At 39.5% G+C, this 24303-nt stretch overlaps 1 protein-coding gene across 3 annotated transcripts; it reads left to right on the forward strand.

Moving 5' to 3' along the window:
• The first annotated feature begins 17454 nt into the window (after positions 1–17454).
• Positions 17455–23761, forward strand: ica1 (islet cell autoantigen 1). Of its 3 annotated transcripts, none has more exons than XM_076081259.1 (12): positions 17455–17471; positions 17572–17743; positions 18296–18368; positions 18473–18596; positions 18996–19194; positions 19650–19775; positions 19919–20017; positions 20117–20217; positions 20409–20472; positions 20727–20982; positions 22974–23063; positions 23317–23761. In XM_076081259.1, the coding sequence occupies exons 1-12, from the start codon at positions 17455–17457 to the stop codon at positions 23436–23438; spliced, it is 1443 nt and encodes a 480-aa protein (XP_075937374.1). In that variant the 3' UTR covers positions 23439–23761. The 3 variants fall into 3 exon arrangements, with proteins under 3 accessions (XP_075937374.1, XP_075937375.1, XP_075937376.1); XM_076081260.1 differs by having other exon boundaries at positions 20409–20455; positions 20719–20982; XM_076081261.1 differs by having other exon boundaries at positions 20409–20455; positions 20749–20982.
• Positions 23762–24303: the final 542 nt, after the last annotated feature.

The following is a 24303-nucleotide window of genomic DNA, read 5'->3' on the forward strand; positions in this document are numbered from 1 at the left end:
TTGTTTATGTTGATAGTGTATTTCCGCCTCAATCGTGCTTTCTGTCGTTTCCAATCACTTGCTGGTAATCATTGCAAACACGTAAATGTCAATGCAAATAAGAAGAATCTGTCAGTATGCATTAGAGGGCATAATGGAAAAAGCTAATATATTTTGAGTGGTGTTGTTTTCTGCGGTGTGATTGTTCGAGTGACTGTACCTCTCTGATATTGTTGTTGGAATCTAGTCCGTATCCGTGCATGAACCGAATGTGGTAAACAACTGAATAACGTCCATCTATATTTTCATGTTATTGCAGCTGTCAGAAATAATCTTCATCAAGTCACCGGAGAAAAAGAGAAAAGAAAAAAAGTACTTTGATTTCAATTCTGTGATATCTGTTAGCGGTTTTAAGGTTCTAAAATGACACCAATGGAGGGCTCCAATCAGATCAAACATGCAAGTAAATGTGGCAATAAATAAAATAAAACTTGCAGAAATCACACAAGACAGAGGTACAGACGACCATTTTCTTCACTGCTACTTAAAAGATTAAAAACACAACTGTGCTCCTGTTTCCTCAGTGCCGGCATCTCCATTTCAGACTTGCTTGTCGTTGCTCTTATTTTTGTGACTAACAAGTCCAGTACAATCTATTTCAACCCGTGCATCATCACCAACATGACAAGCAGCCAGTAGTGAGAGGTGTCGGAGCCACGGTGACCCCGCAGGATCCAGAAATAACTCGGAGAAAAAGCTGGTTGATGAGAAAAAAAAAAAACAAGGTCAAAAGTGTTTCAAAGTGTTTAAAAAATAGATCTCCGTACAAGCAGAACACATGAAAGTTCATCGAACAAAAGGCTGAAACAGAACTGTGTTAAAATGTGCTTTCTTGCTCCAGAGGAGACAGGACATATATCAACCAGCAGGTGCTAATCACACATTCTACCTATCACACGTTCCCACCTCTGGTTATCAAAGACAAAAAAATGATTCTGGATGAGACTAACACACTGGCTGTTAATGATATTGGATGTTCCAATTGGCTATTAAACCTTCATTACATAAATTGGGAGCCAGTGGCTCAACGTGAAGCATTTAGAGGAAATGAACACAGTGTAAGTGGGAGCTCTGCAGAGTCAACACCACAGAAAGAATGAACTAAAATGCCGATGGAAACCTGAAAAAAAAAAAAGCACAAATGTGCACCTAGGGGCCCAATCACTGCCGTCTATTTAAATTCAGTGCTCTTCCACAGTGCACGCCGCGGTGTACGCAACACAGTAAGTGCTAATGGCAGCCTGGACGACATCCAATATGCCAACGTGGGGTGTATTTTCTGACAAGGCGGGCCGAAGAATGGGGGTCTGCCTGTGGGATGAGTGAGCATAAAGAGGAATTTATGATGTGGAGGAACAAGGCTGGCAGAAATCACTGCAAGCACCTGACTCGTAAATTGAGAGCATGTTTCTGTCACCGAGACGAAGGAATGACTAATGTCTCCGATTGCTGTTTGGGCCAGTTCTTTCATCTCAATAAAGTGACTTTGATACCTCTCCACCGTTACCCAAATGTGCCAAGGACAGTTTGTTCAGCTTCAAAGAATTAAAGCAGCACTTTGCCGAGACAATGCAGCCTCATTATGCACATCATCTTACAAGTGTAAACAGTCTGGCACTAAAGTGTTTCGGGTGCGAGAGCTTCTGAGAGACGGATCTGCTCCCTCACCAATGTCGTCTGAGGGCGAACGCAAACGTCCTACTGTATGTTGTGCAGCGTTTAAGTTAAATGAATAATAACAGATGTATTCACCAACTTAAAGCTGCACTCGTCAATATTTCAACAATGGATCAAACGTCTAATGTGGAAGGTGTGACGATTCCCAAAGATAATAATCGCTTGAGCGTTTTAACACCTTTCAGCTCATTGTTTTGATTTTTTGTTGTTTACGGCTCACAGATTGACTGTTTTGATTCGCTCTGATGAATATGTAAATACGAAACTTATGGTAGTCATATCTTTATGAGGTGATAATTTGTAAGAGTTAACAGCTTGTTGCCCTGCCCGCAAGGTGCCAAACAATCCAATTAATGCAGGTTTCAGAGTTTTGTGCGTTTCATATCTACAAGTAATTGCAGATATCAGGCTGTTTTACTTCTGTATTTAATAACATTGCCGATTTAAAATAATCTTTAGCCTTCGGGTAATATTAATAACTTAGATTTAGTTGTCGAGTCTGGTATTAGTCCCTTTATTAACACATCTGTCAATCATGTCGTGAGTGACTGCGGGTTCTAATTTGATGTTCCGTCTTATAGCGCGAGGTCTAATCTTTTGTTAACTTTTAGATCACTACCTGTTCCTCCAATACAACGGAATGAAGCGATCAAACAGAGCTGGATGTCGAAAGCAGACGTATGTAATTAAAACGCAGAAATTAAACTCGAACCGACTTCAAATATCTAATAACCTCAATCCAGCAGTAAGTCTCTCTCTCTTGGAGAGTAATTTGAAGTGGGAGAGGTTGGATTCATTTAGCTCCTCTTCAAAGCCACTATTTCTTAAATTATGTTATTCTCAAAGCACCAGTTTACCCGGCAACAAGAAAAAAAACTGTCCGTCCAACGAGCTCCATGCGAATGAATGAAACCGACAGCATTACAATCCGGCAGTGTGCGGACGTCTAAGTTATCTTCGGGCCCAGATCTTCTCCCTCGGTTCAGTCGTCCTGGGCCGGAGCCGCTCATGCCTGCCGTCTATCCCCCTAGCTCGCCCACAATCCCTGATTAATGTGGTCTGGGCGGGAGCTGTCAGAAATGGCAGAGAGAATCATGGGATTTCTCCTTCAGAGTCCCAATGACACCCAGCAGCTGCAGGAGTAAACAGATGACTAACCACTGGCCTTTTGGCAGCCTGTGGAGATTCACACGGAGGGAGGGCTGCGAACGTTGCTGTGACATTTAGGTGGATTAGAAAGTTCTTGGGTTCTGCTCTCGTGGTGTCAGAGGTGGTTGGCATAGTAATTATTTGCGTCTTGGTTTTCATCTGCTTGACCCCCCGACCCCCCCCCCACCCACACCCTCCAACCGCAGTGAAGATGTAGAACTCCGTTTTTTGCTTCCACTCACAGACGTTTGTTCAAACGTAACGTGTTAAACATCCTCGCCAGCCTCATTTATAAGCAAATCACATTTTGTTTGCGATGCTACAAAAAAGGACATAATAGGTATCTTACTTTTAAAAAAACAAAAAAACAAGCAATTGTCATTTCAGATCATGTCCTGCCGCAGAATTCATTTCAAATCTGGGGCTGAAGCTGTCCTGGGGCACAGTTTTGTGTGAGGTATTGACATATTAAAGGCTCTATCAGACAATGGCTGGTGTGTGTGTTTTTATTTATTTTTTTATTTTTTTAAACCAAAAAAATAAATTACTCTCCTCAAAACACTATTTCTCCTCCGGAAATGAAAACTCACTCATTGTGAATGTCTCATATCAGGTAAAAACTGGAGAGAATTAATTAACCTTTGTCATTTTAATTGCTTTAGTGACAGCTGTCCTTTGGTGCCGGAGCTATCCTAATGCACATACTGTGGGCTTGTCAATTACTTTCCCAGAGAATAGATTAAAACGCCACAGAGGATAGAGTCATTTCATTAGTCAGACTTAATGCCCCCCAGACATAACCAGGTACCAATACTTCAACCCTAAATATGCAGGAAAACCAGCAGAACTATTAAGCCCATATGAATCGAATGAATTGTGGCAAAATGAAATTAGGTTTACGCTCTATTTAATTCTGTCCCGCTGCTTATATTACATTTGTCTGCACATCTTCCTCTGGAAGGGTTCGATCATTAGGAATATTTTAAGGCTTTTAATGAAAGGTCTCACAGACTGAAATGCAGGGCACCTGTGTGGAGCAGCTAATTGCTTTAATGGATGTTAGAATAGTTAGCGCTGTCAATTCTTACCACACTGGATAATGGCTGACAGCAGAGACTGTCTCAGCCTCCTCATTTCGCAGTTTGCACATCCATGATTCAACGCGACTGAGCTCATCATGAATCTGAAAGAAATTAGGCCGCTTTCAAATATCTGTCAGCTGGATGTCTCGGCTGCTTCCAGCAACAAATAGCACAAATCTCCCGTCTTTACCACATTATAGGACAAGAGTCGTTCTCACATTCTATCAGGCGGCTAAAACCTTTTTTTTTTTTTATAAAAGGGCTGTGAGGACTTTGACACCCGTATCATGGACGCTGTTATCTACAATGAGTAACAGAAGCGTGAGCTTAAATTCTCAGATTGTAGATATAACTGTAAGAAACAGTACAGAATGCAACAGTTTGAGATACAGCGTCTCGTTACACACAAAAAGATCCTCAGTGGGTCACTATAGCACGGACACAATACTGATTTAACTTCACCCAACAGCCATGGGTAAAAAAACATCGGGTTCCCAATAAAACCCAAACTAAAATACCTTATACGGGGCGGCCGTGGTTCAGAGGGGGTCGTCCTGTAAACACAAGATTGGCGGTTCATATATGTACATAATGTAAAATGATTCTAATGTATATATATATGGTTATAATTATAAGTTGTATTTCTGAGTCTAACACTGGGTTTAAATGGCCGTATATTAGTAATAGAGTAAATAACACTGGTGTTCTGCCATTGGCTGCTGAGTGAAGTTAAACCAGAATTACGTTCTAAACATATATTGGCTTAAGCACAGAGTCAACTGACCCAGTGAGTTTTAATGCATACAATTATATAATGATATTTGTCAATGCATTTAAGTCGTGCGGAAACAAAAGTATTCTGATCAATTAATTGTTTCAGTTATTGTATTTTTATTGGCAATTAATCTGTTGATTGTTTTTTTTTTTTTCAATAAATCGTTTGTTCTACATCAGAATCAAAATTATCACAAAATTGTGAAAAACACCGACTGCAAGTTGTCGGAGCTCAGTTGTTGTGAGAGGTAGCTTCATCAAACCAGACACACGAGTATTGATGTCAAAGATGTGTTAGCCTTTCAAAACGACGAGAGATATAAGAGGATTACACGGCTCATGAATACGGCCCATAGCCTCTGATTTATCACCTCTCTTTTTTCTCCCTTTTGCTATCAGAAATCCTCGTCTCCATCCATAACAGACTGCCACGCAACACAAAGGGCGGCTCTTCTTGTACCTGAATACCTCAGATTTAATTTCAGTTAAGAAAAGAAAAAGAAAAAGTCTGATCAGCTGAACGAGTCTGTGTGTGTGTGTGTGCGTGTGTGTGTGTGTGTGTGTGTGTGTGCGCGCGCGCGCGTGCGTGCGTGTGTGTGTGTGGCGAGTGTGCGCTGATGCTAAACCTGACAATTAGGCTCCGTTTACAAGCAGCTGCACCGCAGAGAAAAAGAGCAACTGGTTGAAAATCTATTTTTGTCAAACAACAGCAGAGAGAGGCGATGAGTTCTGCATGCCACCTCGTCAAAAACATCACTAAAGCGTAGAGCTGGGTGATGCTATTTATAGATAAAGACACATTACAGATCACACTCATACATTTTACCCCAGCATCTGGTTACGTATCAAAACATCAAAGCTTTGCATCAGTGTTAATTGTAAGTGCCCATACACAAAAAGCCGTCCAACATGATGAGTGGACCATTTTTTCCATGTCACAGTCTAAATATATAGCACAGTTTCCCTTCAACGTCCTGCCTCTGAAACAGGACGGCAGGTGAAACAATCAGGGCCCAGCCTGCGCCGGAGCCGGGGCTTCGTTTGCCATTGATTTATATCTTAAACAACCTCTCCCGGTGCTTCCACTGCTAAAGGTGAGACGCACAGCCAGTGTTTGTGACAGAGATGGACTAGGCGCGGTGGCAAGAGAGAGAGAGGGATGATGCGGTTTTAAAAAATGCATCACCATTAAATGAAAGAGTAACCTTGAGTGAGTTCAGGCCGGTGCCAGCTCGGTGACATGCTCTGCCCTCAGCGATCGGTGCCACGGAGCATGCCAAGCAGCGGGTGGGGGTGTGGGGGGGGGGGGGCTGCGATGCTCTGATACAGGTTGGGCCGGTGGTGCTGGGTAGCGGTCCAGCTCCCCGCTGACCAAGGGCACTCACACTGACAGGTTTGTCCAAGTTGGAGCTCAACATGTTATAGACAAACGTCTATAGGATAGTCTGAGGGACGGGGGGGGGGGGGGACGGGGGGGGACGGGGGGATGTCCTTGCAAACTGCCTCAGAAAAGTTGACAAAAACAAATCTCTGTTAATCACTTAGACTTTGCACTAATCAAAAACTGAGTGCACAGATGGTGCAGAGTCACAAACCACTGGTTCAACATATGTGACCCTGCTACCTGATGTTTGACTAAAACCTGCTCTGACCTTTTCTCTTTGTGTCTTTTCTTACAGATCCAGCAAAAAAATAAATAAATGGAGGGTTCGGTGTTAAAAAAAGAAGCTTTCATAATGAGAAAATACCTAATGTGAATATGGGATTACTTTTATTATTCTTGTTTGCTGCGAGAGAAACTCCCCAAGCTATTACATGGGCTTTAGCAGAGCAGACGAAGCATTAGAGTGTAGCCCAGAGGAGGAAGTACTAAACCCCACCGGTCCCTCAGCTACAAAGGCTGAACTTTACATATTTCTTACTCATGCAGATTGCTAAATCAAGGAACTACATTTATTTACGCTTTTTAATAAAGCACTAAAGTCTCGGAGGAAATTCTTTATTGAGACGCCTGGTAGAAACGCTGTGCAGCTGCCGAGTCCCTCCAAAGTACCCATATTTTCAGTAAATAATGTCTGTTGGGCCGTCATGGTACACATAAAACAGTTACCAGTGCATGAGGACGGACTGAAGTAGCGCGCATTCATTGGAAATAAGAATGCATCGCAAGAAAGAAACATCATTTTGGATTAGATTTCCGGGCAGAAACTGTGGTATATAACTTATTTCTTAAATCTAACTTCCTCCACTTCCCTCACATTCATTGAGACATGTCATCCATCTATCTCGGCCTCCGGCTGCAGTAGTTCCTCGACCATGAGTGGCTGCTGCAGCGGGGCTGTATTTCAGCATGTTGAAGTGCATGGAGAATTCCCATGAAGGGTAAGGGATTATGGATTTTGGCCTCTAAGCTGCCTGGATGCCCAGTGAGGATGTCTCTGAGCGTAGTAATCTTCAAACACCACGCAGAGTGATGAGTGGGCACTGAGGAGTTCTACTCAGGATCTAAATGTGTTCCAGCAAGTTACTGGTGTGAGAGAGAGAGGGGGGGGAGGGGGGAGAGAGAGGGAGAGAGGAAGAGCGAAAACACCATTTGGTGCAGAAATGGAAAGGATCGATTCAGTGGCTCCTTCAGGCTAGAGACACTTTTTGATCCTGTGACCTGTTTTGAGCTACAGTCTGTGTCGGAAAACTCGCGCCGAGCAAAGGATCACATTGGAGTGGTGCAAATGTAAATGTCATGGTTCCCCATCACCACACATAACTGCAGATGGAAAAAAGAAAAAAGAAAAACAGTCAGTTGAGCAATTTTTGGGGTCAGGTCGAACGCTCTCGGGGGGGGGGGGGGGGGTTTGCAAACCTTCATAATGTTCATAATGAGGGCACGCTCAAGTCTGGTTTAGACTGTGTCCCAGAAAGATGCGACTCAATGTGTTGTGGCCATTCTGGCATTAGCCGGCGTGCAGCAGACGACGGCGGAATATGAAAGAAGTGGCTCTAAAATACAAAGAAAAGCTCTCGAATGGAGCAAAGCACTGGAGTAAAGAAATGTCAGAGAAAAATCAATGGTGACGCACGTCCTTGATCAATATCAGAAAGGAATTTCTCTGACTCTATCCTGATTGAATTAAACCCCCCAACAGCGTCACTTAATTTAAGGCCCTGATTGTTTTCCTGTCTTACTTAAGTGAACTCAAATTGCTTTGATACCATCTTGGATCTGAAGATACGGCGGGTGAGTGCGGGAGGAGGATCAGATGGGGTGAAGGACACCGGTCTTTATGGAGATAATATCCTCTCCTTAAAGAGACGCGTCCATCTAACCGCTCGTATCACAGGCCTTGAGATGCTGTCAGAGGTCAGGGTTTGGAAAGGCGCCACGGCCTGCTGGAGAATCTACTTTCGGTAAGCAAACCGTATCACAATACCAACCATGCACAACAACCAGAGCATGCTTGTTTCCGTAGTGCACAGAGGGTGGAAACCAGCTGCATTGTGCAGAAAGTGACCTCGGGGGGGTTCAAGGATCAAAGGGTTGCACGTTCCTTTGGTGATAATCAAATTAAGTCTGCAAAGCTCTACATAAAACACACTTTCCAAATATAAATCCACAATCTCCCGTTTTTAAATAAAACCTACTCCAGTGTGCTGATCAGTAAACGCGTCGGTATGCTGCTCACACACTCCCCGAGACACAAATACTGTCCGAGGCTACAAACAGGTACATCAATTTGGAGCATGACAAGAAATTCCCTTTAGGTGACAACAAAATGTACATGCCATTAGATCAGCTGCAGTATAGTGTGATGAAATAAATTGAAGCCAACAGATGAAAGCTCGGGGCCCTAAACAGGAGAGAGGAGACTATAAAAAGGTGCACTGCTCTTCTTTCATTATGTTACACTGCCATCCTTTGGACAAATACAGAACTGAGTGAATGTGGTCCGCACGGGACTGCAGGGAGAACGCAGACCATTAACACTATTTGATCTTATATTAAGTAGGGCTGCAACTAATGACTGCTTACATTATATTTGTAATGACTGAAGTAATTAATCAGACGTTTGTGTTTATGTTCACTAATATCTGCACGAGACAAACATCCTAACGTGATGCGCGTCAGCAAGGAGCGCACCCTGAATGACGTCGCTGTGCTGCGTGCTTAAGTGAACGAGCAGCTGTGTGTACACGCGTCCAGAGCAGACGGGCCTACAGCCGCAGAGCGATGGGAGGATTATAAGGAGCATCTTATACAGCGCATGGTAGCAGGTACGAGTCACGCGGTTATTGTGATATTCTCTCATTTGTATTGTGATAACTGTGCGATAGTCGGGCGATGCTTGGTGTCCGCGCAGTGCAGTGAGTCAGGCGGTGTGTTCGTTGTGGCGCGGCGGAGCATGTATTGTGGTTATATCCGTATTTGTCTATATGCGCTGGTTTATTCGCATATAATTGCACATTCATCACGATGCATTTCTTTGTTATTGAGGTGCAGGCGTGTATTACATCACATCGTATAACCAAGCACATTAAAATGAGTCGTGACGCGTATGTAAAAAAAAAAGAAAGAAAAAAAAAAATGATTATTTATTCATGTCGTCCCTGATGGACAGCAGGTGATGCGCTTCTGGAAAACATGTGGTGGTGTCAACGTTTTATAAAATCTTCCATCTAAAGCTACAAAATTACATGAAAATGTTCACTGATTCATGTTTAAACGCAGCTGGGAGGGAAAAGACCTCAGTCACCCCTTATTATGACTTATAGAAACATATCAGTCACCCCTTATTATGACTTATAGAAACATATCAGTCACACCTTATTATGACTTATAGAAACATATCAGTCACCCCTTATTATGACTTATAGAAACACATCAGTCACACCTTATTATGACTTATAGAAACACATCAGTCACACCTTATTATGACTTATAGAAACACATCAGTCACACCTTATTATGACTTATAGAAACACATCAGTCACACCTTATTATGACTTATAGAAACACATCAGTCACACCTTATTATGACTTATAGAAACATATCAGTCACCCCTTATTATGACTTATAGAAACATATCAGTCACCCCTTATTATGACTTATAGAAACATATCAGTCACCCCTTATTATGACTTATAGAAACATATCAGTCACCCCTTATTATGACTTATAGAAACATATCAGTCACACCTTATTATGACTTATAGAAACACATCAGTCACACCTTATTATGACTTATAGAAACATATCAGTCACCCCTTATTATGACTTATAGAAACATATCAGTCACACCTTATTATGACTTATAGAAACACATCAGTCACACCTTATTATGACTTATAGAAACATCAGTCACACCTTATTATGACTTATAGAAACATCAGTCACACCTTATTATGACTTATAGAAACACATCAGTCACACCTTATTATGACTTATAGAAACATATCAGTCACACCTTATTATGACTTATAGAAACATATCAGTCACACCTTATTATGACTTATAGAAACACATCAGTCACACCTTATTATGACTTATAGAAACATCAGTCACACCTTATTATGACTTATAGAAACATCAGTCACACCTTATTATGACTTATAGAAACACATCAGTCACACCTTATTATGACTTATAGAAACATATCAGTCACACCTTATTATGACTTATAGAAACATATCAGTCACACCTTATTATGACTTATAGAAACACATCAGTCACACCTTATTATGACTTATAGAAACATATCAGTCACACCTTATTATGACTTATAGAAACATATCAGTCACACCTTATTATGACTTATAGAAACATATCAGTCACACCTTATTATGACTTATAGAAACACATCAGTCACACCTTATTATGACTTATAGAAACATCAGTCACACCTTATTATGACTTATAGAAACATCAGTCACACCTTATTATGACTTATAGAAACACATCAGTCACACCTTATTATGACTTATAGAAACACATCAGTCACACCTTATTATGACTTATAGAAACACATCAGTCACACCTTATGACTTATAGAAACACATCAGTCACACCTTATTATGACTTATAGAAACATATCAGTCACACCTTATTATGACTTATAGAAACATCAGTCACACCTTATTATGACTTATAGAAACACATCAGTCACACCTTATTATGACTTATAGAAACACATCAGTCACACCTTATTATGACTTATAGAAACATATCAGTCACACCTTATTATGACTTATAGAAACACATCAGTCACACCTTATTATGACTTATAGAAACACATCAGTCACACCTTATTATGACTTATAGAAACACATCAGTCACACCTTATTATGACTTATAGAAACACATCAGTCACACCTTATTATGACTTATAGAAACATATCAGTCACACCTTATTATGACTTATAGAAACACATCAGTCACACCTTATTATGACTTATAGAAACATATCAGTCACACCTTATTATGACTTATAGAAACACATCAGTCACACCTTATTATGACTTATAGAAACACATCAGTCACACCTTATTATGACTTATAGAAACATATCAGTCACACCTTATTATGACTTATAGAAACACATCAGTCACACCTTATTATGACTTATAGAAACATATCAGTCACACCTTATTATGACTTATAGAAACATCAGTCACACCTTATTATGACTTATAGAAACACATCAGTCACACCTTATTATGACTTATAGAAACACATCAGTCACACCTTATTATGACTTATAGAAACATATCAGTCACACCTTATTATGACTTATAGAAACATCAGTCACACCTTATTATGACTTATAGAAACACATCAGTCACACCTTATTATGACTTATAGAAACAAATCAGTCGCACCTTATGACTTATAGAAACACATCAGTCACACCTTATTATGACTTATAGAAACATATCAGTCACACCTTATTATGACTTATAGAAACATATCAGTCACACCTTATTATGACTTATAGAAACATATCAGTCACACCTTATTATGACTTATAGAAACATATCAGTCACACCTTATTATGACTTATAGAAACATATCAGTCACACCTTATTATGACTTATAGAAACATATCAGTCACACCTTATTATGACTTATAGAAACACATCAGTCACACCTTATTATGACTTATAGAAACATATCAGTCACACCTTATTATGACTTATAGAAACACATCAGTCACACCTTATTATGACTTATAGAAACATATCAGTCACACCTTATTATGACTTATAGAAACATATCAGTCACACCTTATTATGACTTATAGAAACACATCAGTCACACCTTATTATGACTTATAGAAACATATCAGTCACACCTTATTATGACTTATAGAAACACATCAGTCACACCTTATTATGACTTATAGAAACATATCAGTCACACCTTATTATGACTTATAGAAACACATCAGTCACACCTTATTATGACTTATAGAAACATATCAGTCACACCTTATTATGACTTATAGAAACACATCAGTCACACCTTATTATGACTTATAGAAACATATCAGTCACACCTTATTATGACTTATAGAAACACATCAGTCACACCTTATTATGACTTATAGAAACACATCAGTCACACCTTATTATGACTTATAGAAACATATCAGTCACACCTTATTATGACTTATAGAAACATATCAGTCACACCTTATTATGACTTATAGAAACATATCAGTCACACCTTATTATGACTTATAGAAACATATCAGTCACACCTTATTATGACTTATAGAAACACATCAGTCACACCTTATTATGACTTATAGAAACATATCAGTCACACCTTATTATGACTTATAGAAACATATCAGTCACACCTTATTATGACTTATAGAAACACATCAGTCACACCTTATTATGACTTATAGAAACATATCAGTCACACCTTATTATGACTTATAGAAACATATCAGTCACACCTTATTATGACTTATAGAAACATATCAGTCACACCTTATTATGACTTATAGAAACATATCAGTCACACCTTATTATGACTTATAGAAACACATCAGTCACACCTTATTATGACTTATAGAAACATATCAGTCACACCTTATTATGACTTATAGAAACATATCAGTCACACCTTATTATGACTTATAGAAACACATCAGTCACACCTTATTATGACTTATAGAAACATATCAGTCACACCTTATTATGACTTATAGAAACACATCAGTCACACCTTATTATGACTTATAGAAACACATCAGTCACACCTTATTATGACTTATAGAAACATATCAGTCACACCTTATTATGACTTATAGAAACACATCAGTCACACCTTATTATGACTTATAGAAACACATCAGTCACACCTTATTATGACTTATAGAAACATATCAGTCACACCTTATTATGACTTATAGAAACACATCAGTCACACCTTATTATGACTTATAGAAACATATCAGTCACACCTTATTATGACTTATAGAAACACATCAGTCACACCTTATTATGACTTATAGAAACACATCAGTCACACCTTATTATGACTTATAGAAACATATCAGTCACACCTTATTATGACTTATAGAAACATATCAGTCACACCTTATTATGACTTATAGAAACACATCAGTCACACCTTATTATGACTTATAGAAACACATCAGTCACACCTTATGACTTATAGAAACACATCAGTCACACCTTATTATGACTTATAGAAACATATCAGTCACACCTTATTATGACTTATAGAAACATATCAGTCACACCTTATTATGACTTATAGAAACACATCAGTCACACCTTATTATGACTTATAGAAACATATCAGTCACACCTTATTATGACTTATAGAAACATATCAGTCACACCTTATTATGACTTATAGAAACACATCAGTCACACCTTATTATGACTTATAGAAACACATCAGTCACACCTTATTATGACTTATAGAAACACATCAGTCACACCTTATTATGACTTATAGAAACATATCAGTCACACCTTATTATGACTTATAGAAACACATCAGTCACACCTTATTATGACTTATAGAAACACATCAGTCACACCTTATTATGACTTATAGAAACATCAGTCACACCTTATTATGACTTATAGAAACACATCAGTCACACCTTATTATGACTTATAGAAACACATCAGTCACACCTTATTATGACTTATAGAAACATCAGTCACACCTTATTATGACTTATAGAAACAAATCAGTCACACCTTATTATGACTTATAGAAACACATCAGTCGCACCTTATGACTTATAGAAACACATCAGTCACACCTTATTATGACTTATAGAAACACATCAGTCGCACCTTATGACTTATAGAAACACATCAGTCACACCTTATTATGACTTATAGAAACACATCAGTCACACCTTATTATGACTTATAGAAACACATCAGTCACACCTTATGACTTATAGAAACACATCAGTCACACCTTATTATGACTTATAGAAACACATCAGTCACACCTTATGACTTATAGAAACACATCAGTCACACCTTATTATGACTTATAGAAACACATCAGTCGCACCTTATGACTTATAGAAACACATCAGTCACACCTTATTATGACTTATAGAAACACATCAGTCACACCTTATTATGACTTATAGAAACACATCAGTCGCACCTTATGACTTATAGAAACACATCAGTCACACCTTATTATGACTTATAGAAACAAATCAGTCGCACCTTATGACTTATAGAAACACATCAGTCACACCTTATTATGACTTATAGAAACAAATCAGTCGCACCTTATGACTTATAGAAACACATCAGTCACACCTTATGACTTATAGAAACACATCAGTCACACCTTATTATGACTTATAGAAACAAATCAGTCGCACCTTATGACTTATAGAAACACATCAGTCACACCTTATTATGACTTATAGAAACAAATCAGTCGCACCTTATGACTTATAGAAACACATCAGTCACACCTTATTATGACTTATAGAAACAAATCAGTCGCACCTTATGACTTATAGAAACACATCAGTCACACCTTATTATGACTTATAGAAACAAATCAGTCGCACCTTATTATGACTTATAGAAACACATCAGTCGCACCTTATGACTTATAGAAACACATCAGTCACACCTTATTATGACTTATAGAAACAAATCAGTCGCACCTTATTATGACTTATAGAAACACATCAGTCACACCTTATTATGACTTATAGAAACACATCAGTCACACCTTATTATGACTTATAGAAACACATCAGTCACACCTTATTATGACTTATAGAAACACATCAGTCACACCTTATTATGACTTATAGAAACACATCAGTCACACCTTATTATGACTTATAGAAACACATCAGTCACACCTTATTATGACTTATAGAAACACATCAGTCGCACCTTATTATGACTTATAGAAACACATCAGTCACACCTTATTATGACTTATAGAAACAAATCAGTCGCACCTTATTATGACTTATAGAAACACATCAGTCACACCTTATTATGACTTATAGAAACACATCAGTCACACCTTATTATGACTTATAGAAACACATCAGTCACACCTTATTATGACTTATAGAAACACATCAGTCACACCTTATTATGACTTATAGAAACACATCAGTCGCACCTTATGACTTATAGAAACACATCAGTCACACCTTATGACTTATAGAAACATCAGTCACACCTTATTATGACTTATAGAAACAAATCAGTCGCACCTTATGACTTATAGAAACACATCAGTCACACCTTATTATGACTTATAGAAACAAATCAGTCGCACTTTATGACTTATAGAAACACATCAGTCACACCTTATTATGACTTATAGAAACATATCAGTCACACCTTATGACTTATAGAAACATATCAGTCACACCTTATTATGACTTATAGAAACACATCAGTCACACCTTATTATGACTTATAGAAACACATCAGTCACACCTTATTATGACTTATAGAAACATATCAGTCACACCTTATTATGACTTATAGAAACACATCAGTCACACCTTATTATGACTTATAGAAACACATCAGTCACACCTTATTATGACTTATAGAAACACATCAGTCACACCTTATTATGACTTATAGAAACATATCAGTCACACCTTATTATGACTTATAGAAACACATCAGTCACACCTTATTATGACTTATAGAAACACATCAGTCACACCTTATTATGACTTATAGAAACACATCAGTCACACCTTATTATGAGTTATAGAAACACATCAGTCACACCTTATTATGACTTATAGAAACACATCAGTCACACCTTATTATGACTTATAGAAACACATCAGTCACACCTTATTATGACTTATAGAAACACATCAGTCACACCTTATTATGACTTATAGAAACACATCAGTCACACCTTATTATGACTTATAGAAACACATCAGTCACACCTTATTATGACTTATAGAAACACATCAGTCACACCTTATTATGACTTATAGAAACACATCAGTCACACCTTATTATGACTTATAGAAACACATCAGTCACACCTTATTATGAGTTATAGAAACACATCAGTCACACCTTATTATGACTTATAGAAACACATCAGTCACACCTTATTATGACTTATAGAAACACATCAGTCACACCTTATTATGACTTATAGAAACACATCAGTCACACCTTATTATGACTTATAGAAACACATCAGTCACACCTTATTATGACTTATAGAAACACATCAGTCACACCTTATTATGACTTATAGAAACACATCAGTCACACCTTATTATGACTTATAGAAACACATCAGTCACACCTTATTATGACTTATAGAAACATATCAGTCACACCTTATTATGACTTATAGAAACACATCAGTCACACCTTATTATGACTTATAGAAACACATCAGTCACACCTTATTATGACTTATAGAAACACATCAGTCACACCTTATTATGACTTATAGAAACACATCAGTCACACCTTATTATGACTTATAGAAACATATCAGTCACACCTTATTATGACTTATAGAAACACATCAGTCACACCTTATTATGACTTATAGAAACACATCAGTCACACCTTATTATGACTTATAGAAACACATCAGTCACACCTTATTATGACTTATAGAAACACATCAGTCACACCTTATTATGACTTATAGAAACATATCAGTCAATGTCGACTCCAACAATATATAATAAACTATATAAACTCTATAATAAACTTTAAAGAAGATCAAAGATAAAATAAAGCAAACATAAAATTGTAAATAAACACTAAGGGAGGTCACAAATATTGGATGAAGGCCCCTCTGGGTTTTGGAAATAATCAGTTCAAGTTGAGTTCAAAAAGCAACATGTAGTCAGTGCAGCTGAAATATGATCTAGTTTCTTTGTTCATGAGATTTTTCAAGGTAACGCCCAACAATGGGACAAAGCTCGCTGCATTTAAAATCTATCTTTATTGTTCTTCATACATTTGTCATACTGCGACGTATCAATATCAGTAAAATACTCATAATAACGTGATATTGATTTTAACTCCCAATTCATAAGCTTTCAGCTGAAAAAAAAAAGAGAAAATGTAAAAAATAAAAATAGTGTTACAACTGTTCCCAGGCCCCATTACACAACCCTCACTATCTCTGTTATCAGCTCGGTATTTAAGTCGCTCTGCTTCCTCCACAGGTAATCTCAGAAAATGGAGGGAGGACATTTGTGAGTATAAACCTCTGTGTTTACAACCGAGTTCTTCTCAGAATGTAAAGAATACAGTTCATCAGTCGCAACACTTGGTCCAACCTCTGTGTCATTGCAGCGGCTACCCTCAGGACTATTTCGACCGCTTCATCCAAAGCCAAGACTCGTCTGTGGTGAACAAGTTCCAGCAGAGGTACTGGAAGACCAAGCAGACGCTCATTAAGGTCACCGGGAAGAAAGAGGATGAACACGTGGTGGCGTCAGATGCGGATCTGGACGGCAAGCTGGAGGTGAGGAGGGAATTTGAAACCGTTGTATGTTAAGTAACTCGGGTAAAAGAAAGTCACTTTGCAGATACATTAAGAAACATCGTCGATTCTTTCCCTTCAGGCGCCGACTAAAATGGCCTTTTGATTCACACGATGCCAGTATTTGCTTGGGGCCTAAAACGTACATTAGGCTGCCTCTCCAACCCCCCCCCCCCCCCCCCCCCCCATCATCCATGCCTCCATTTCAGGAGTGAAGTGAATTTAATGGGTGAAATCAATACCTCATAAAAGCTGGAACATCCAGCCTTACTTTAGGCCGGGGCCACAATAAACATCTAGATAAACTGGATATTAACATGCGGGATCAGAGCTTGTTTTACAGCTTAGAGGTGACATTTAGACTCTTCTATTTTTACCTCGTAAAGGCTTTAGTGTCGCGTCACATAGACTTGGATATCTCTTATTTATCTTCTTGAAAATAACTCAAAATATTCAGGCAGTGTACTACATAACAGGTCTTATTAGCTGATAATAACTTCCACAATGATAACATTGTGACTTTCTACTCTGCAGGTCTTCCACTCCATCCAGAGAACATGCATGGAGCTGCTAAAGGTCATCGAGCAGTACCAGAGGAGGATCTGCTGTAAGTATTTGGTGGAAAAATAAAACGAATAATAAAAAAAAAGTATGAACTGTCCACAGAGTCCACATAAACGTCCATCTTTTGCTATGATCTCTACTATGCAGATCTCTCCCAGGAGGAGAATGAACTGGGTCGTTTCCTGCGCTCCCAGGGCTCGCAGGATAAAACCAGGGCTGGAAAGATCATGCAGGCCACAGGGAAAGCACTCTGCTTCTCCTCCCAACAAAGGTTACATGCAACATACATGTTCTCACTAGCGGTTAAGAGTGGTGAGCGAGGAGTAAGCAGGCAGTCAATGGCAGAATAAAACAAGTATTTAAAAGGTGTTTTGAGAAAATGTGAGTCACCACAACCTCGAGAGGTCCTTTAGCATGCAGCCATTAGTGGCCACCCAAAATATTGTGCAGTTTGCTGCAGCAGAATGTGAGATTAGCCGTGGACAGACACAGAGGTGCACACTCACTCATGCACGCAAGTGATCGCAAACTGTATTATGTACTACAAAGTTCAGAAGAGGTTTTAACGCCAACATAGTTTATGTTCCAGTAACATTGTGTGGTAATGATGACGCCAAACTTGTCGCATGCAGGATCTTAATACCTAATTTAACTCTTCATCCCTGTACAGATTGGCTCTGAGGAAACCTCTGTGCCGTTTGTACCAGGAGGTCGAAACATTTCGCTACCGGGCGATCTCAGACACGTGGCTGACGGTGAACCGGATGGAGCAGTCCAGGACCGAGTACCGCGGGGCGCTGCTCTGGATGAAGGACGCATCGCAGGAGCTGGATCCAGACACTCACAAACAGATGGAGAAATTTCGCAAGGTTTGTCCGTCACACAGTACAAGTCGGCAGAATCCCTTAGGTCAGACAAGTTGAGCTTTTTCACAGCAGACATTGTTGACATGTTGAGCCCGAAAGAGACGTCTTATTGCTTCATACCTAAAGATATTTACATATCAAGATTTTCAGAATATCATCAACTAAATGAGTAATTAACAAATTGTTTAAGCCAATATTTGCTGCAATGCCTAAGGCCACACAAGCGCCACAACTGTTACAACATGATGCCACTAGAGGGCAGAACGCACCACAGAATGTAGGTCAATTGATTCTAAATATATTGTACTAATCAAGAACCCAGCATGCTGTTTTCTGCCAACACGTGCACAAAAGTGAACTCCAGTGTTTGTGTCCCCCGTTTAAACCCGTGTGACACATAATACTGGCTGCTTATCTTCAGTCGAGACATTTTGTTATCCTTCATATAAATCTCTCAGGTTCAGGCCCAGGTGCGCACGACCAAAACAAGCTTTGACAAGCTGAAGAATGACGTCTGCCAGAAGGTGGACCTGCTGGGAGCCAGTCGCTGCAACCTCCTCTCTCACGTTTTAACCACATATCAGGTATAATGAACTCCAGTCGTTTGCATACACGCCATTGAACGAAGACACTGCATGGAGATTTTAACTGTCGGACCGGGCGAGGAGACAAATGAACCGATGTGACCGGCTGAACATGTGGCCTCTGCTCGTTTCCGCTGTTACAGACGACACTTTTGCACTTCTGGGAGAAGACATCCCACACTATGGCGGCCATTCATGAGAGCTTCAAGGGCTGTCAGCATTACGAGTTCTCCGCTCTTAAGGTCAGAGAGCCTCTCGACCTGCACAGATGAGATCTGAAGTAGTTCTCCATCTTGAGAATCGGCCAATAACTATAATCAGTGACTCGGTTGTTCTTTCAGACCTTACAAGGCCCCATGGACAAGCTGGCGAAGAAGAAAGGGAAGAAGAAAATTAAAGCAGAGGCCGACGATGGAAAGAAAGCCGAGAGCACAGACGACCAGTGAGTTATCTCGTCTAGATCTTGTCTCATGCAGGTAGACCAAACACGTGCATGCCAACGGTGAAAACAGAGATTATGTTTATGAACACTCAACCAGTCCGGACTGAATACAAACAGTATTTCTACACAGCTGCTGCTTTATGTTTGAGAGACAATGTTATAAACTGATCTTCCGTTTGTCATATCTACAGACTCATCTCACTAGTAAATGAAAACACCAGCGATACGACCAGAGAAGGTAAAATACGGCAATATGTTATTATAGTATAATGTGTAATGGAAATAAACTGCATTTAGAAACTCCTTTAGCACCTATAGCTACCATTTACAAAAGCAAAGAAATGTAGAATAACTTCAAATCAGTTGAATAAAAATGTGAAGTATTTGGGAGAATGAGACACAAACATAAGCTACCAAATCATCAGTAACATTCTGAAGTGTTACGGTGTAATGATGCGCAACTGTTTCAGTCCTCTGATCATTTTGCCTGATCATTGTTAGGGAATGAGGATCATCTCTCTGCCTATCCAGAGCTAGAGGGGGAGGAGAGGGACAGCATGGCCTTACTGAACGAGATCCTGGGCAGCATGTCTGTGGACGAGGGCGACTTCTCCAGAGAGTGGACGGAAGTGTTCGGAGACGCCGAGGAGGGAACGAGCGCCGCGTCGGGTAGACCGGCGGAGGCCCAGCAAATGGAAAGCTCCTTCTTTCTACCGTCTCATCTGTTTGAGCAGAGCTTCAATAATCAACAGTCTTCCCTCTCAGGTCAGAACATACTCGTCTGTGTGAGCCAGACTAGAGTGAACCAGAGAAACGGTAGATATGTGCAAAACGCTCTTTTGTTTTCAATATATTAAGCTTTTCGTGTCAAAAATTAGACCACTTGAGGTTTCCACCATTCTCTGCTCGCTAAAAACATCTAAATAAGCCACAATTATAATACTAATTTAATTAAGCACTCAGGTGGAATTAATACGCCTGAAAACTAAAATTTTTTTCCATGAATGAGTGCATTAACAAATGCAAAAAACTACTCGACCACACAGAGAGAGAAGTGGCTTTAAAACCATTTATAAAACCCACGGCTGTCAATGTAATAGAAGGAGGGTATAATAACACAGCAATTAGATTTACCAGGAGGTAATTGCCAACTACTTTCCATTTCGTCTGGGCCTGGGTACTAGCACCTCATCTGGTTTTGTTGATTTTGTCCGTTTCCAGCTTGGAGGGTTGAGTAGCTGCACTATAAAAGGCATCGAGACATGAAAAACTACAGGATGCGTTTCCTCAGTAAAACGATAAAGCTGACAAAAAGAAGTCTGGAATGAGAACAGGTCAATGGGATCCGTGGCAGGCGAGATGGAGATGAGTTTTCAAAGGGAGGCTGAGGGTCCAGCTGGTCAAGCACACTCGGGCCTGATCAATCGGTTCCGTCAGAACATATTCAACCTGCTTGAGTTTAATTGGTATTACAGCTTAAAGTCCATATTTCAGGACGACGGAGCAGAAACCATCACCATATGTTGCCCCAAGAGCCGTCAACAGAATTCAGTCACAGCGGCGTGAACGCACAGAACTTTGTGAAACACCGAATGAGCATGAAGCCAATTCAAGCTGTAGTCGGTCAGTGAGTGCATGAGGAGCGCACACGGGCAGGGACTGACTTGTGAGAGCAAAATAACTTTTGGCAGCTCAAAACTCGCACCTACCGATCGACACTCAAATTAATTGTGATGTTATTAAACCACTACATGTAAAAAAATGTCATGACATGCTCATGAAACTAGTCTGGGAGACTGAGCAGGAAGAAGCTCATTCAAGAGGCTGATCTGGGAATTTAAATACCAGGTTTTTTGACTGATCTTGCAGGAGGAACAGCAGAGATTCTGGTGATGAAAAAAAAGTGACTCCTGCAAGAGACATCCAATGGGCACAGAGAGAGAGACCAAAGGTCACAACCTCCATTTGACCAAAATCCTGGAAGGAACCTGGTCCAGAGTCAGAAATCGTGACTGATCTCGAACCATACGGCCCAAACAGCTGGATCGAAAGTAAAATGGCTCGAGACCAAGAATGTAAAACAAAGCTATAACAAATCTACGTGGAGGAAAATCCCCAAATCCTCAAGAGTCAAGCACATTCAGATGCATCCAATAAGATGTGAAGCTGTAGTCACATCCAAAGCCTTTAAACTAAAGCTGTTAAACTAAACAGTTCGAAAGGATTTTCTTGTATAAAATAATGAATGAATTTCTGCTTAAACATCTGGACATGCAGAAAATTTCAATTGGGGGGGGGGGGGGGGGGGGGTTACAACAAAAAAAAAAAAAAGGTAACACTAGTGTGGATGCTGGCGCTGAAGCATCATAATGTACAAACAATATCCAACAGATCCAAAAGGCTATTTAGTATTTTAAGCGTGTATTTTGAGCATAAATTGTTACTAAATGCAATATCAACAGCACATTCCAGTGTTCTCCCTGCTGGCATTTAGTGCTGCTTCATACTGTTTTTTCTAGATGCACAAAAGGATGAAAGCAAAAATAAATTTGCCTGAAACAAAACCTCAAAAGTTGCTATTGCAACTTCTGGCCTGCGTCTAATAAACCACTAATAACGCCACGTGGCATTTTGCCGTGATACAGGTTTTGATTCTTGCTCGTTTGTGTTTTATATTACATAATATTCTTCCACATCAGCAAGTGTGTAGCAAGAGTGTGACGATATAAATCTAAAATCTGTGTCCTACATTTCAGATTGGGCCGGCGTCGCTCCGCAGCCCGGCGCCCGGCCAAAGGACCACTCATCTGGAGCCAATCAGAACCCCTCTAAGCCAGCAGTGAAAGGTAGGTCCGGGGCCAAACGAGCAAAACAGATGAAAAGACTTGAAAGAAAAAGACTAACTCATTCAACGAGACGTAAACCTGTGTTTATGGATACTTTCAAAGAATCTGTGGGTCGTTTCCATTCATAATTCAGGTTTCAGCCACAGGTAGACTTTTACGGGACAAGTGGGGGGGTGGATATTTTAGGCAGTGTGTCTGAGTGAAGTTTACTCTTCTTGACTTTTTTATTTTTATTTTTATTTTTTTTAAACAGAGAAAGCGGGGACGTCCAAAGACCTCTCAGCGTGGTTCAACCTGTTTGCCGATTTGGACCCCCTCTCCAATCCCGACGCGGTCGGCAAAACCGGCAGAGAGCACGAACTCCACAACGCATAGTTCTTCCTCAGCGTCGTGGTGATCTGATGGGGGTATCTTTACCTTTGTTGGAGGGTCCAGCAGAATAAAGCGTCCCCCGCGCGACCAGAGGAAAAATACCATGAGCCGAACACAGTCTTCTCTTTGGACTTCAATTAATCGATTAGTAGATCAGAACATAAACAAGCAAATGTTATTCGAGTAGAAATGGCAAATATATTTGAGAGCTTCTGACGATTTGATTTACCATTTGGTCGTAAACTTAACATCTTTCGGTGGAAAATTATATAATAAACAATAAATCAGAAAATTAATCTGATAAAATGAATAATGAAAATAATCAATATGGATCTTCTTGTTACAATATATATCCTTTAATATAATTACATCCTGTACTATAATATCTTATTATAAAAAGATAAACCGAGTGTCGTAATAATAGTAAAATCATAGTAACAATAAAATTACATATATTAAAGTATGATATTATAATGAGACAAATATATTGTTATAACAAGAGAAATGTTGCTGTTATTACATGAAACTGATGGACCTTCTCTCTTGCTGGCAGTATTACTCTGCTGAAAAGGTTCCCACTGACAACCTTTCCACTGAGAAAGAAGAGAAACGTTTAGAAGAGGAGCGTATGAAGCCCGTCAGCTCGTTCACTCGAGTTAAACATGCAATGCTTAGCGTGGATACCTCAGTACCAGTCTGGAAGAAGAAGCCTTTGACATTAGCTGCCTTGAAAATCTGTAGTCTCGAGTAGCATTCATGCTTCATTACTGATGATTGCTCACAGGCAAAACAACTTAACAGCGGAAAGAACGCAAACATGACAAAGATCACGGTGCAATAGTTCATATTTACTAAATACCGAAACATG

This window comes from Anarhichas minor, unplaced genomic scaffold, assembly GCF_050575085.1.
Source record: "Anarhichas minor isolate MPS153535 unplaced genomic scaffold, ASM5057508v1 ptg000079l, whole genome shotgun sequence".
In the NCBI taxonomy this organism is placed as follows: Eukaryota; Metazoa; Chordata; class Actinopteri; order Perciformes; family Anarhichadidae; genus Anarhichas; species Anarhichas minor.

What these genes read in the sequence shown, in the direction of transcription:
- ica1 (XM_076081259.1), top strand. An exon ending in ACGAGTTCTCCGCTCTTAAG is followed by an intron (nt 20,018 to 20,116) that starts GTCAGAGAGCCT and finishes TTGTTCTTTCAG; the next exon opens with ACCTTACAAGGCCCCATGGA. An exon ending in CTCTAAGCCAGCAGTGAAAG is followed by an intron (nt 23,064 to 23,316) that starts GTAGGTCCGGGG and finishes TTTTTTAAACAG; the next exon opens with AGAAAGCGGGGACGTCCAAA.